The sequence below is a fragment of the Helicoverpa armigera genome, chromosome 15 (genome assembly GCF_030705265.1).
Source record: "Helicoverpa armigera isolate CAAS_96S chromosome 15, ASM3070526v1, whole genome shotgun sequence".
Lineage (NCBI taxonomy): Eukaryota > Metazoa > Arthropoda > Insecta > Lepidoptera > Noctuidae > Helicoverpa > Helicoverpa armigera.
The window spans coordinates 7,394,397-7,409,973 of NC_087134.1; the positions used below are offsets into that span (position 1 = coordinate 7,394,397).

General features: G+C 36.3%; 3 protein-coding genes and 1 long non-coding RNA gene across 5 annotated transcripts; 3 read left to right on the forward strand and 1 right to left on the reverse strand.

The window, feature by feature from the left end:
* The first annotated feature begins 2,222 nt into the window (after positions 1 to 2,222).
* LOC110382256 (uncharacterized) lies at positions 2,223 to 3,721 on the forward strand. Its single transcript, XR_010277235.1, has 3 exons — positions 2,223 to 2,409; positions 2,722 to 2,770; positions 2,836 to 3,721. It is a non-coding gene; the product is annotated as an uncharacterized LOC110382256 (long non-coding RNA).
* A 108-nt stretch (positions 3,722 to 3,829) lies between these two features.
* Positions 3,830 to 5,195, reverse strand: LOC110382250 (uncharacterized). The gene is made up of 3 exons (XM_049844931.2): positions 5,081 to 5,195; positions 4,435 to 4,477; positions 3,830 to 4,162 (listed from the first exon to the last, which is right to left on the reverse strand). The coding sequence occupies exons 1-3, from the start codon at positions 5,090 to 5,092 to the stop codon at positions 3,894 to 3,896; spliced, it is 324 nt and encodes a 107-aa protein (XP_049700888.1). The 5' UTR covers positions 5,093 to 5,195; the 3' UTR covers positions 3,830 to 3,893.
* A 2,526-nt stretch (positions 5,196 to 7,721) lies between these two features.
* LOC110382253 (uncharacterized) lies at positions 7,722 to 10,541 on the forward strand. The gene is made up of 3 exons (XM_021342792.3): positions 7,722 to 7,841; positions 8,755 to 8,794; positions 9,359 to 10,541. The coding sequence occupies exons 1-3, from the start codon at positions 7,830 to 7,832 to the stop codon at positions 10,453 to 10,455; spliced, it is 1,149 nt and encodes a 382-aa protein (XP_021198467.3). The 5' UTR covers positions 7,722 to 7,829; the 3' UTR covers positions 10,456 to 10,541.
* A 2,149-nt stretch (positions 10,542 to 12,690) lies between these two features.
* Positions 12,691 to 14,620, forward strand: LOC110382254 (proline-rich proteoglycan 2). Of its 2 annotated transcripts, XM_064037992.1 has the most exons (4): positions 12,691 to 12,811; positions 13,406 to 13,448; positions 13,847 to 14,152; positions 14,201 to 14,620. In XM_064037992.1, exons 1-4 carry the CDS (start codon positions 12,800 to 12,802, stop codon positions 14,431 to 14,433), a joined length of 594 nt encoding a protein of 197 aa, XP_063894062.1. In that variant the 5' UTR covers positions 12,691 to 12,799; the 3' UTR covers positions 14,434 to 14,620. The 2 variants fall into 2 exon arrangements, with proteins under 2 accessions (XP_063894062.1, XP_021198468.3); XM_021342793.3 differs by having other exon boundaries at positions 12,696 to 12,811; positions 13,847 to 14,620.
* The last annotated feature ends 957 nt before the right edge of the window (positions 14,621 to 15,577 follow it).

Genomic DNA, 15,577 nt, shown 5'->3' on the forward strand with positions numbered 1-15,577 from the left:
AAGACGAACAAACATTACATATACTTTATTATATATAGGTACTTTTCAAATTTTTTTGGTCTTCGGTCTAGTGAACTACGTAAGACTACATAGGTAGTTCGGACTACAGTACATAAGTGTACCTACTCTCTCTACTTTTATACTAAAGGTGCGTACAGAATATATAATATAACATATTATATATACTTACAGGATGTTTCAAATATTATGAACATTTAAAATAATGTTATATGCCATTGTTATTTTAATCAGCACTATATTGTTTTATGTTGCAATGTTAAATAACAAATTACCTACATAATGTGTACGTGTTTTTTTAATATCCTATTTATATAATCTAGATATATATAAAAATAAATCCCACTTCGTTGTAAGTTTATAACTCAAGAACCGTCTCACCTATCCAAACCAAATGTTTAGGCCTTTGTTCGGACTATTTAGTAGTCCATCTACTAAATAGTCCTATATATATCCTATTTATGTCCTATATATGTCACCGTAAGATTACAAACATCGTTAGATTACAATCTATCTCGAGAGATTGTAAACTGTCGAATTGTTGTGAACCGTAACATCTGATTGCAATTTAACGCATTATTTTTCGCTATATTGTAATCTATCGATGAGAAATTGACAAATTGTCAACTGTCCGAAAGCTCTCCCTGATTGGTCAGTCTTTTTGTAAGATCGACCAATCACGACCAGCCGTTCTGTTGCCATGGAGTTCCCGTAGAGTTAGGAATGAATTTGTGTTTGAAGACAAACTACCTAATTGTTTTGTTTTTTTTTTATAAAAGTTTCTTATAATTTTCCAGTTTCATTTAAATAAAACTACTTTTACGGATTTTATCGCGGTCGGTTTTAAACGTCGGGATTAAATAATATAATATAACCGCGATAAAATACTTAAAAGTAGTGTTATTTAAATGTCTAATATTCGCGTAAGTGTCAGAAATCAATACGTTTCCAATTTCAATTTGTGTTTGAAGAATAAATATTTCGTTACAATTTGTTCTCTCCATATGTCAGGAATATTAATTACATACTCGTACTAAATAATAAATCCTTGAAGAATTTTTGAAGAGCATTTATTTTATTTAACTGACACCTCTATTTCATTCCTAACTCTACGGGAACTCAATGGGAACAGAACGGATTATTGGTCGATCTTACAAAAAGACTGACCAATCAGGGAGAGCTTTCGGACAGTTGACAATTTGACAATTTCTCATCGATAGATTATAATATAGCGAAAAGTAATGCGTTAAATTGCAATCAGATGTTACAGTTCACAATAATTCGACAGTTTACAATCTCTCGAGATAGATTGTAATCTAACGATGTTTGTAATCTTACGGTGACATATATATCCTAATAGTCTACTAAATAGGTTTGTGTAAAGTTTGCACAATATCGGCTAAATATCATTTATGATATTTTAAATATTTTTTTTTAACAAAATGATGGAGTTTTCAATACTCAATTCTTTAATACGTACCATAATGTTTATATATGAAGCAAAGCACGTACCGCGGCTCTCTAGTTAGTTGTGTTATATAGGCTCCATGCATTTTTAGAAAGACGGCAGTCAGTTCAATGCGTTTCGAATGTAAAAAGTAACAGTATATGAACAAGTGATAAAATAAACACAAACCTATAATACAATAGAGTACTCACTTTACTACTTACTAGTACTCAGTACTTATTCACCATTCTTTTAGTAGCGTACCTTGCTAACATCTGAATCGCCTTCATCGCCATGAAATTATATGTGAGTATTAATTTACAAGAAAAAGTTGGAGTATTCCTTTGTTTCCTCATCTATTTCATCAGAAGGGACATAGGTTGTTTGGTTTGAGGAGCAATGATGACGAGAAAGAAGATTAGACTAAGACTATATGTGTGGTCTTCAATAGATACATATATTTCACAATAATTCGACAGTTTACAATCTCTCGAGATAGATTGTAATCTAACGATGTTTGTAATCTTACGGTGACATATATATCCTAATAGTCTACTAAATAGGTTTGTGTAAAGTTTGCACAATATCGGCTAAATATCATTTATGATATTTTAAATATTTTTTTTTAACAAAATGATGGAGTTTTCAATACTCAATTCTTTAATACGTACCATAATGTTTATATATGAAGCAAAGCACGTACCGCGGCTCTCTAGTTAGTTGTGTTATATAGGCTCCATGCATTTTTAGAAAGACGGCAGTCAGTTCAATGCGTTTCGAATGTAAAAAGTAACAGTATATGAACAAGTGATAAAATAAACACAAACCTATAATACAATAGAGTACTCACTTTACTACTTACTAGTACTCAGTACTTATTCACCATTCTTTTAGTAGCGTACCTTGCTAACATCTGAATCGCCTTCATCGCCATGAAATTATATGTGAGTATTAATTTACAATATTGTTTATTTTGACGCTATTATACAAATTTCGTCCTATAAAAATACTTTTGTTAGCCACCAAGGTTGGTAAGGATTTTTGACATTAAACTAAGGGCCGAATTTTCAACCATCAGCTAACTTCTATCCAAGGAATAAAACCTATGGTAGTTTTACTTTTTTTTCAATATTTAAATGTCAAACATACTTTTCAGATAAAAGTTATCTATATAGCGATTTTTTCGGCCTTTAGCATAATATTATGCTAGTACAATACTGATGTCGAAAGCAACTTATCTAAATATAATATTACAGCTGCACGTGAATGCTGCTCTATTATTGATTCTCTTGGGCAGATACCATTGTGAGTATAGAAAAAATTAAGTGTAATTTTTTCACAGAAAAATTCTAACAGTTTCTTTATTTCAGGTCACCCTAAAAACACGGAAATAATACACGAAAAGTATTCTCATATGAATCTTTTTGGACATCCTGTAAATTTTATGAAGGCAGGCATTAAAAGGAATACACCACTTGCCAAGATTGCTGGATTTTTCGTTCCGAAAAACTACCATGTTAATGGCGGAAGAAATTGGGATATTAAAATAATTCCACATGTATTGGAAATGCAAGGATATAAAAACTTTGCTTTGAATAACTATGAAAGACAAGGACAAGAAATTTATGACCGCACAAATCAGTGGCTTAACTAAATCTATTGTAATGTGTAAACGTGTAAATCTATGGCGATTAACATACAGTTTTAACAACAATAAATAATTAGGCCTAGTAAGCAAAGCTTTTGCTTGTCCATTAACGTTATCAATGCATGCATTGTTTGCTCCAATATGACGCTCAAGTAACCCGTTGAGTATTGACTTGTATATGTAATTAAAGAGCGTCATATTTGAACAAACAATGCATTAACGTTGTTAACGTTAATTATTAATTAATTCTTGTAAATCGAGTCTCTGTGCGTGACGCGATGGATAGCTATCTTTATTTCATATGCTATTGCAAAAAAATATCTGAACAGCATGAACACCACAACACATTGAAAACCTTCATCTATGTTGTCAAATAAAATGAAAAGAAATGGTTAATTAAGAATCGAGTTTTAAAAAATTGATTTCTTTACCTTTGTGAATTGAACTACGATTTATAACTCATATACTCGATAGCGAGTTGCTGCTATAAGTAGTTACTTGAAGATACAGTACAAAATTCTGATTTAACTTTCTTCTTTTCACTTTATTTTAATAACTTCCCACAGCTTTATAAAAAGTTCCCTATGGCCTTCCCCAGGCTCAGATTATGCCAGAATACCTACCTGATTTGATTAAGTCGGTTCAGAATTTTGGCGTGGAAGTTCGGCATTTTAAATATAAATAAGTAAGAATTAGTGTAACAATAAAAAATGCAATGATTTCTAATACAAACTTTATTAAACTATTTAGTTAGTTGACGCTAGTATGTATTTTTTGCTATTAATATATTTCGGCTTGGTATTGCGGATAATTATTGGGATAGTTTCCGGGATAGGTGGGATAGTTGGGATAGTAATTTTCAGAATCGGGGTCTTGCCTAGGTGGCGGGCGGCGGAGACGTGGTCGTTGCATTGGCTTCTCCCATTCCGTGTTCCAGTCGAATTCGTGGTTTCCACCCACGCGAGCCAGGTCAGGGACTTCTGCAGACCAGCCACCCCTATAGCTCAGGTTGCTGCTCTTAGGAATAAGGAATTCTAAGAATGGTGCACCTGAAATAGAAAAATAAGAATTTATATATCAGTCGCTACTCGAGCGATAGCAGAACGCACTCTTTACCATCACATAGAATGTTTGTAGGTACTGAAAACAAACAAGAATAATTTAGGGGTATAGAAAGAAAGAAAACTAAATTTTATTGCGCAACAAAAGACACGTACACACAGATAGGTATAATGAGCTATTTAGTAGATTATGCTTACACAACGACTAATTGTTTTGTTAAGTAATAGACATGGTGGAAAAATAGGCGGGCACTACTTACAGTAAAATCCTTCCAGCCACGCTAACGCCAATATTGTGAGAACCTGCAAAATACAATTTTAGTAATATAAGGTGAGGATTATGAAAGGTGGTAATAACGCCGTAATCTAAGATGGTGACTTATGCACATTTGTGGACACTGAATTTAGAACCGAGTATTTTCCAATACTATTTGTGTCAAGAAAAGGGCACATTTTTATTAAAAACAGACATTGGCAATTCGGACAATATATTTTAAGAAGAAGGAAATAAGAAGGAAATATTATATAAGAAAATATCAGGAAGTAGAAGACAATTCTATGAATCCTAAAATTACTAATTTTGCTCACAAACTTCACTTCATAAAGGAGTTCAGAAGTTTTGCACAAAAACACTTAAGACCTCAGACGCTTCGGAGTAGCGCCTAAAAAATCCCTATTGATATTATAAATGCGAAGAAAGTAACTCTGCCTGTCTGTCTGTTACGCTTTCACGTCCAAACCACTGAACCGATTTTAATAAAATTTGGTACAGAGATAGAGTTGAACTTGAGAAAGAACATAGGATAGTTTTTAATCCGGACTTTTGAAGAGTTCTCTTGGAAACGCGATATAACCGAACTCCAGGAGGCGAAGCCGCGGGCGGAAGCTAGTAAAAAATAAACTCACTAAGAACTTCATGGTTACAACTGGTTTGCTGACACAACAACTGACTCTGACCAAGTTAACACTCGTAATGTATATTAAACTCGAATTGAAAATCTTTAAATATACCCACGGCAACAGTAGTAGTTCCCGAATGACTAGCAGAAGTAAACAATATATTAAGATAAAGATTCTCATTACCGTAGCCTAATTGTTCCAATAGTCCGGTTAATTAAGACATAAAAGTAGTTATTAAATAACCAAAAATCCCGGAAAACCGAATATTGGTTAAGAGCCTGGGTTTACTATTAACTGCCTCGTTGGTCGCGGCTGCTGTGCTCGAGGTCTCAGGTTCGATTCCCGGGTCGGGCTGAAATCGCTTTGTAGGTTTTCTTAAACTTTCACAAAGCAGCCTGTAGTCTGAAAGTTGGTGATTGATTCACACGTGCATCGGAGAGCATGTAAATGTCGGTCCTGCGCCTGATCTCTTTCCGGTCGTGTCGGATTCATAGTCATAGTTATGTGACACATATAAACCACGTATACATATCAGGCACTTAGGATGATATACATATATTCTGAATGTTGTCAATTTGTCATTCAACATCTCTAGCAGTAGTTACGGGTAGTCAGAAGCCAGTTAGTCTGACGCCAGTCTAACCAAGGGGTATCGGGTTGCCCAGGTAACTAGGTTGAGGTGGTCAGATAGGCAGACGCTTCTTGTAAAGCACTGGTACTCAGCTGAATCCGGTTAAACTGGAAGCCGACCCCAACATAGTTGGCAAAAGGCTCGGGAGATGATGACTATCCTGAAAACATTTAATTAAAAAAAAAAAGTCCGTTCCTAACTGAACCTCCACAACTCAAGTGACATAGATTCAAAATCACATATTCGAAACCAGAGAGGATGGTTCCATCAATTTATGGCCAAAGGATACATATAGCATTTCCAGATCGACAAAATAATACAAATCCAGGACACGTGGGCTCGCGGTATTTGAGAAATGATCCTGCATCACAGATGAATGAAAGTGTTACAGCCTTTTTGTTACCCTCGGTTTCTCAGGGTTTTTACCATCAGATACCATTAGTAGGAACACCCCTATAACATACCCTTTAATATAGAAAAAGAATGATCAAAAACGGGTTACTCAATAAAGTGTTATGATTATGAATAAAAAATATACTCGTGGATATGAAAAACCTCCTCTGTTTCGTCGGTTAAAAAGGTCAAGTGATAATGTTTCCGAGATATATAATAATTAGCCGACTGTTTATTGTTTCTTACGTCACAATGTATTCCCTGACAAAATAAAAGATAACTGACAGATATTGACTGTGAATAATATGTCTGTTTATTTATGAGTAGTCTTCTGTGTAAATGATGTACCAAAAATGCTAAGCTTGCATTCATCATCATCATCATCTCAGCCGTAGGACGTCCACTGCTGAACATAGGCCTCCCTCTTTGATTTCCACAGATACCTTTTGGAGCATGCATTGCCGTTCCTGTATTAATTTAAAACTAGCGGTCGCTCGTGGTTCCGCCCGCGTGGATGTCGGTTACTACAAAACGCCTACCCAGGAAAGACACGGTCAGCGAAATGATTCCCAGGTCAATTCAGAGACACTGACATAGCATCGACAACATCATCCTCTGAGCCTTTTCCCAATCATGTTGGGGTCGGCTTCCAGTCTAACCGGATTCAGCTGAGTACCAGGGCTTTACAAGAAGCGACTGCCTATCTGACCTCCTCAACCCAGTTACCCGGGCAACCCGATACCCCTTGGTTAGACTGGTGTCAGACTTACTGGCTTCTGACTACCCGTAACGACTGCCAAGGATGTTCAATGACAGCCGGGACCTACAGTTTAACGTGCCATCCGAAACACAGTCATTGGTGTCTAAGATATACTTAGAAAGTATACATATATATATGACATAGCATCGACAACATCACATTATTATTCGCAGGCTGCTATAGATTGTCTTTCCCGCAACCCGTCGCCACAATAATAATATTGTTGTTTTCTAATCAGCAATTTTGCTGCGATCTATTATTATGAGGATGTCTATGAATATAAATTCACATTCATCATAATTATTGGCTCACACTGCTAGAAGAAAGAAAGAAAGGAGAAAGAAAAAGCATTTATTTACGCAAATACGTTGTTTGTATCGACGATGTTCACCGAAAGTTTTCTGTGCTGTCACGTTAATGCAATAGATAACCGGTAAAACCACTTTCTTCATGAATCCACTTTCTTCTGGTTCTTAGGAAAGTGTCAAGGATGCAGGACAGAGTCGAGCCTGTTGGTTGCCCATTGCTATTATCATCATTATCTCGGCTATAGGACGTTCACAGCGGAACACAGGCCTGAATGATACCTCACTTATGTTGTATTCCAAAAGGGCCATTTGCAAGCTTACGTCCAGCATCTACGTGAGACTTTTGTCAGATCGTCTGAACGCCTCATTGGTAACCATCTTGTGCTGTGCATAAGAATTCGTGGTCTTCACTTCAGCACCTTCGAGAATTGTTCCTGGGTAGCTATCAATCAATTTCGTTCTTCGTGTTTAAAATTTTAGTATTTACGTTTTTTGACTGACCTTATGGTTCATCTTCGAGAACAAGAGTAAGATAACAGACTAGTATTTAAGTTGGGGTTTATCAGTTTTTAGTATTAGTGAGTGAGTGTTCAAGTTCCGCTGACAATATACGTTACTGTCGCGGAGTATAGAACTATAGTCTGTGCGTGAGTGTGTGTAACCATGAATTTCCTTGTAAGTGTTTGTTTTTATTTTATTTTCATCATTATGATAAATGAGTAGTGGGGTGTAACGCAAAATCTCCTAAGAAAGTAGCGCGACCAAAGAGGTACTAACTCCGTCCAGTACGCCTTCATTAGAACCCACCCATTTTTTTGGAACTGAATCACCAATCTAAAGACTAGTCTTTGAGAGATTCGTCTTGATTTGACAAGGAATACAAATGCCTCGTTTGCTCTAGCTAGTGAGTGTTCACGCTTACGGTACGATACTTTGGCCTACAACAAGGCGTCTGACCTCCCTGTGTTATGGCATCTGCGCTCCATTGGGCTATTGACTCTTTCGAATATACTCATCCATCAGCGAGACTTAGACTGTGGAGACACAGTCTGGTATTTAGTAGTCTGTATCTGAATGCAGTCTTCTATGTTTATATTTACTTATTACGCTACAGATGAGTATTGAAAATATATACATCTCTCTCCTCCGAGCCTTTCTCCCAACTATGTTGGGGTCGGCTTCCAGTCTAACCGGATTCAGCTGAGTACCAGTGCTTTACAAGAAGCGACTGCCTATCTGACCTCCTCAATCCAGTTACCCGGGCAACCCGATACCCCTTGGTTAGACTGGTATCAGACTTAATGGCTTCTGACTACCCGTAACGACTGCCAAGGATGTTCAATGACAGCCGGGACCTACAGTTTAACGTGCCATCCGAAACACAGTCAATGGTGTCTAAGATTTACTTAGAAAGTACATACAAACATAGAAAAGTTGCATTGGTACTTGCCTGACCTGGGATCGAACCTGCGCCCTCATACTTGAGTGGTTGGTCCTTTACCCACTAGGCCATCACGACTTTTTTTATTGAAAATATATAAATGTAATATAGTAATGTCAATGTATCAGTAATTATGTTTTGTTTCAGGTTTGCTTTTCTATAATAGTGCTGTTGCACGAGTGCCTCTGTAAGTATAGATACTTAATACTTATGTAAAGTAAATAGAATAAAAATGTGCGAGACTTAGAACACCATATAAGAGTCTGTCATTACAAACAACGGAAATTCTCCCTTCAAAACTGACATCTGTCGACTGGTTAAAACATTCGATACTCTTAAACTTTATCCCTGCTTTATACAGGGTGTTATAAATTATGAAAATGAATAACTACTCTTGTGGCCAAACCACTTAACGGATTAGGTAAGAATTAGATTAGGATTTTTAAAATTCGCCATAGAATATCATAAATATGTGACAGGAATTAATGTGATTAGGTACGACACACCCGATATAATGGCCTTTGCTTATACATACATGTATAATTTCCTCTTTATCTAACGGATTGATGATCATAAAGATAGAAGTCAATTTTCAATCCACTTCTTTAATTCACAGCAAATAAATCACAGCCGAATCCGTCTGTCCGTTCGCAACGATCATTGGTTTTCTTGCGATTTATTATTAAGTATACAATTTATACCTGTTCACCAGTAGATATGCAATAATTATGACGATACTTTTGCTTTTCAGGTTCGCCATGCAAAACATATACAGAAGAGACCTTATTAGAAGATCCGTCAGTGATAGATTTTTTTTGGGATCCTATCAATGAAACTGTTGATGAGGCCTCAAGAGATAACTTAGACAATCCCAGAGATAAGTCAGAACCAAATTTCTTAGATGAGACTGTATTAGAAGATTTTTTAGAGAAATTCCTCAAGGAAACTCTTGAAGAGCCTGTAGATAACTTAGACAATCCCAGAGATAAGTCAGAACCAAATTTCTTAGATGAGACTTTATTAGAAGATCCGTTAGTTAAATTCATCTGGGATACTGTTGAAAAGCCTGTAGATAATGTTTCAGGAGATAACTTAGACAAATCCGTAGATAAGTCAGTACCAACGTCACATAAGAGCTTAGAAAACCCGGTTGTTAAATCATTTCAGGATACTTTTGGAGAGGCCTCAGTAAATCATACCGATAAGGATAAATCACTAGAAAAATCTGGGCCAAACTCAAATAAGTTCTTAGAAGATGAGCTTGATACAGTCTTCCGAAATGGTTTTAAAGAACCCATAGACAAAGCCTCAGGAGATAACTTAGATAAAACCGTGCATAAGTCAGTACCAAATTTCACTCCATTAATTAAATATATCGTGGATACTATTCAAGAGTGTGTAGATAGTGTTGTAAGAGATAACTTAGACAAATCCGTAGATAAGTCAGTACCAAACTCAGATAACCCCTTAGAAGACCCGGTTGTCAAAGCATTCCTAGATACTGATGAAGAGGTCCCAGGAGACCACTCAGATAAGGATAAATCACTGAATAAATCGGGGCTAAACTCAAATGAATCCTTAGAAGATGCGCTTGTCACACACTACCAAAATACTTTTAAAGTGCAATGCAAAGTCTCAGGAGATAAGACAGACAGACCAGTGGATAAATCGGTACCGAATTTCTTGGATGAGCCTTTAAGAAAAACGTCTCACGATAAGACCCTTCTAGATATTTTTGATGAGCCTTTAGACACGGTTTTAAGAGATAATCTACGCAAAAAAGTGCATAAACTGGTACTTAATGATGTGTTAAGTGATCCTCTAGACAAGTTCTCAAGAGGTAGTTAGCATTTTAAGAAGCCTGTTGAATGAGTTATACAACAATTTGTGTGATGCGATACCTATTCAAGTAAATAAATATATCCTTTAAATGATTTGGATTTTATTTCTTTTAATTTAGTATTCTCATTTATAGTCTATATAATAGCTCATGCCAACGGTTTCACCCGCATCCCGTGGAAACCTCGGCACGAACCCGGATAAAAAGTTCCTTCCTCGATAAATGGGCTATCTAATACTGAAAAAAAATTTCAAATCGGACCAGTAGTTCCTGAGATTAGCGCGTTCAAACAAACTCTTCAGCTTTATAATATTAGTATAGATGTAAAAAAAAAGATGAAGTGGCTAACACATTTCACTGTGAAGCTTACCGGGGAAGGAAAGATAGCAGAGATGCCATAAGAAAGGTACGTCAGGTGTCTTCTTGAAGTTCATAGTAACGTAAGGTAGGCTTAAAGAGCTTCATCATCATCATCATCATCATCAGCCTATCGCAGTCCACTGCTGGACATAGGCCTCTCCAAGTGCACGCCACTGAGATCGATTTTCGGCTGCTCGCATCCAGCTCCTGCCAGCCGTCTTAAAGAGCTTATTACACTTAAATTCAGTCGTCTTACTGATTCAGTCACTAAATTCAGACAATTGTAATCGCATTTAGGAAGGTAGGTTTCATTAAATTCTGTATTTAGAAACGCTAGTTAGACAAACCTAATTATGCTGAATTTAGTCAAGTGTAATAATATCCGGTTAGAGTGTGTAATAAAAATCTGTTGCTAGAACTTTTCGATGAAAATGGTTTCTTGTCAAATCACGACCAATCTGTCAAAGATTGGTTTTGATTGGTTGGTGTTATTTGAAAAAAAAAACGTTATGTTCTTAGATATATTTTCTTATTAGTAGATATTTCATTATGATATTTCTGCTGATCACTGCATCATCCTTATCCTCCGAGCCTTTTTCCCTACTATGTTGGGGTCGGCTTCCAGTCTAACCAGCTTCAGCTGAGTACCAGTGCTTTACAAGAAGCGACTGCCTATATGACCCCCTCAACCCAGTTACCCGGGCAACCCAATACCCCTTGGTTAGACTGGTGTCAGACTTACTGGCTTCTGATTACTCATAACGACTGCCAAGGGTGTTCAATGACAGCCGGGACCTACAGTTTAACGTGCCATCCGAAACACAGTCATTTGTGTCTAAGATATACTTAGAAAGTACATACGGACTTAGAAAAGTTGCATTGGTACTGATTGACTTGAAATCGAACCCGCGCCCTTATACTCGAGAGGTTGGTTCTTTTACCCACCAGGCCACCACGATTGCATCTTTGCTGATCACTGGTCTTGCTGAATTAATAAATACGTAAGTAGTTTGCAGAATAGAACCTAGACTAATGAGAACTTGGAGAGATATAAAGCGTAGTTTGTCCTTGACCGTGAACGTCACGGCATCATTATCTACAAACACATAACTGGAGCAATACATACATATGTTCATTTGTTTTGAATTCTCCGGGGAACCCGCTGATAACATATTTAATGAATTATTATATGTATTATCAATTAAGTCGCAGTGTTTGTTTGTAATATAAAATAAAGGAATAAGTTTTTTTTTCAGATTATTTTATTTTATTATAATCGGAAACCATACAGTATTAACAACTAACAAAAACAACAAATTATGCAACTATTAACCAATTACATGTTTTCGCATTAAGTTATTTATGAAGAGCATGCTTGAGAGAGAAAAGTAAATATTAATAAGAAAATTAGGAATAATGTAAAATAAAAACTTAAACATAGTGTAGTTTACGCTATAACAATAATAAGTCTTGCAGTACTAAATAGGACAGCTATCGAACTAATGTTTTGTCAGTAATCTATTGAATAACATGAGGTTTAGTCAAGTTCAGAAAAGTCATACTTATGCTTGATCCAATTAAATATAGTCATTCGGGTAAGTCGTTCAATCAAACAGACAATTTTACCAGATGACTGGGACTCCCGGTAATGTCTTGGGTAGTAACTAGTTGTTCATGAATCATATTGCCTCTTCTACTCTCAGAAATAAAATAACATAAGTTTAGAATATATCTAAAAAAAAGCGACAACTAAAACTGGACGAAAGAACTTTGCCAAAAAAAAAAAACAGGCTAAACCGCGAGCTTTTGCTAGTATCTAGTACATAGCATACGTCACTCATCCTAAAAAAGATAAGAGTAAGATAACATGATTAGTATTTAAACCGAATTTGTATCTATACATTTTTAGTAGCTTGTGAGGGATCGGTTACCGATAATTGTACCTATACATAGATATTTTCGCGGACTATATAATATAGTGTGTGTGCAACTATGAAGTTACTCGTAAGTATTCCTTCTTTATACTCTTCTATTAAACACGCTTTTTACCCGACTTCTTAAAAAGGAGGTTCTCAATTCGTCGGGATTTTTGTTGTATGGGTTATGTTTCTTTCGCCCTCGAATTTTCTAGAATTCGATACACCTAAAAGTATATTATAATTAATTCTTTTTTTGCTTTTTAGTGTTTTTAACGTGATGATTTTTACGTGCATTTAGAAAAGTTTGTTTTTCTATTGTTTTTTTTTTAATTATTTATTAAATGTAAACTCTTATTGGATTGGGTTATTATTTAAACAGCCTAGATATTTTGTTTCAAGGCGATTTCGCCCACGGCGGTACTTCTCATAAAAGGAGATCAGCCAACTGCGCAGGACATATTATAGTGCACAAGCAATTGCGCAGACACAGGTGCACTCACTATTCCTTCACTCTCATAGCCCGATGGGACGGTAACCCGACACGACCGGAGAGAGATCAAGCGCAGGACCCCGAGATTTTGTGCACAGCGAGGATTAGACCAACGCGAGGAAACCAGACATGTGCATTATAAAATTCGCAAGAATATTTGAATTTTAATGATAATATATTTTGTTACAGGTTTGTGTTTCTGTGCTAGGGCTGATGTTGCAGCAGTTTAACTGTGAGTATCAGAATATTTATTGTTTTACTGGTCATAATGACAATTACTTAGTATTTACAAAAAAAAATAGGCATCCTACTTATATTATAAAAGCAAAAGCTTGTAGGTATGGATGTTAGTTTTTCTTTCACATTATAACTAGATGGATATTATTGTTTTTAAGTAATACTTGAAACTTATACATATATCAGAATACAGGCTCCTTTTTAACCAGTGCTAGAACTACTTTCATCGGGACTCGGGCGAAAGATAAAATATTTTTTTAAGCATGGGTAAATGTTTTCAAATCATAAGGTGTTAAAATAATACTCAGACCCTTACATGTTTTGTTTGTAACTGGCGTAATTTTTTACAAATATTAAAACGAACATTATATTCACGATAAAATTTTATTTCAGGCGCACCGTTGACGGACTATGAAGGAAACGAAGGAAACCGAGGATATGAAATGGAAAACAGTTCTACAAACAGTTGGAATTACGGCTTAGGAGGACGTTTCAATGTCGGAGTGGAAGGAGGTTGGAAAGACGGACAAGGATTCCTTGGAACCAAAAACGATGTGGGATTGGACGTCTACGGCAGAACAACTACGGGTAACAGGAAATATTGGAATCCTATGCCTTCTAATCAAGGGTGGAACAGCCCTTGGCATGGATCTAATGTTCCACAGTATGGCCAAGGATATCAGTATGGCCCATCATCTGGTTCTTATTATGGCCCACCATCAGGTCCTCAGTATGGCCCACCATCAGGACCTCAGTATGGCCCACCGCCTGCATCTCAGTATGGGCCTCAATATGGCCCAGCTACTCAATATGGCCCACCACCTGCTTCTCCATATGGCTCACCGTCTTCTCAATACGGGCCACCTCAAGGACCGCAATATGGGCCACCACAACGTCCCGAAAATGGTCCACAAGGCGCATCACAGAACGGGCCACCACCTGGTTCAAAAAATGGACCCTCTGGACCTGGTCCCCAGTAATGATCGGCTGATCTAAGAGACAAATAGGTGCAGACGACGTGGTCTATGCACCATGTCATGTATGTATAGAATAATAAGCAATTAAGCAAAATTAATAAATTATCTACATGATACAATATGTTTTATAAATAAATATACATTTATGTTTTGTGTTTTGTGAAATAAATAAATAAATGATTGTAATTGATACTATACCTTTTATTTTGAACTAATCTTTTGGTCATGTTTCAGTCATCGGCTTACTTGCTTGCGACTTATTAGCTTTACTCAACTATATTGGAAAGTGATTTCCAAGGGGAAAGGGTGCAACCGCGTGAAAACAGCTAGTGCATTGTCTTCTCAAAATGTAGCTAATTCAAGTAGTAACTAAAACATAATTATTATGTTGTAAGTAGAACAGTTAATAGTGACCTTTGGCTTCTAGTACTTCCCTGATAACAATAGATAAAATAATTAACCGAATTCACGTCATAATGACTTCCCTAATAAAATTAAACAAAGATAAGTAACTGGCGAGAAATTATCTATAACAAAAGCAAAAAAGGCCAAGGGAAGTATTCTGAGTAGCCATTATGTAAATGATCGACGGACTTTTAAACTATTGGCTTATATGAACACTGCAGACTAAAAAGTCGGCCAACAGTTGGCCCGAAGGTTGATTTTTTAGGGTTCCGTGCCCAAAGAGTAAAACGTGACCCTATTGTTTTCGCTCCTCCGTCTGTCACCAGGCTGTATCTCATGGACCGCGATAGTAAGAGAGCTGAAATTTTCACAGGTGATGTATTTCTGTTGCCGCTATAACAACAAATACTGAAAACTAGAATCAAATAAATATTTTGGGGGACTCCCATACAAAAAAACGTGATTTTTTGTCCGTTTTATAAATAATTTATTTATTTATACTTTATGTAGTTTACTTATACTTTTTTTTGCGGACTTAATGCCTCAATTTAAGGCATTCTCTACCAGTCAGCCATCGGGTTAAAGGGAGAAAATAAATAGGTAGTATAAAAAAAAAGTAATATATGTAACAAAAAAGTCATGAATATGAATAAAAACAGAATAATGGTACGGAACCCCTCGTGCGCGAGTCTGACTTGCACTTGGCCGGGTTTTTATTTTGACAAACGCTTGCTACGCCGCG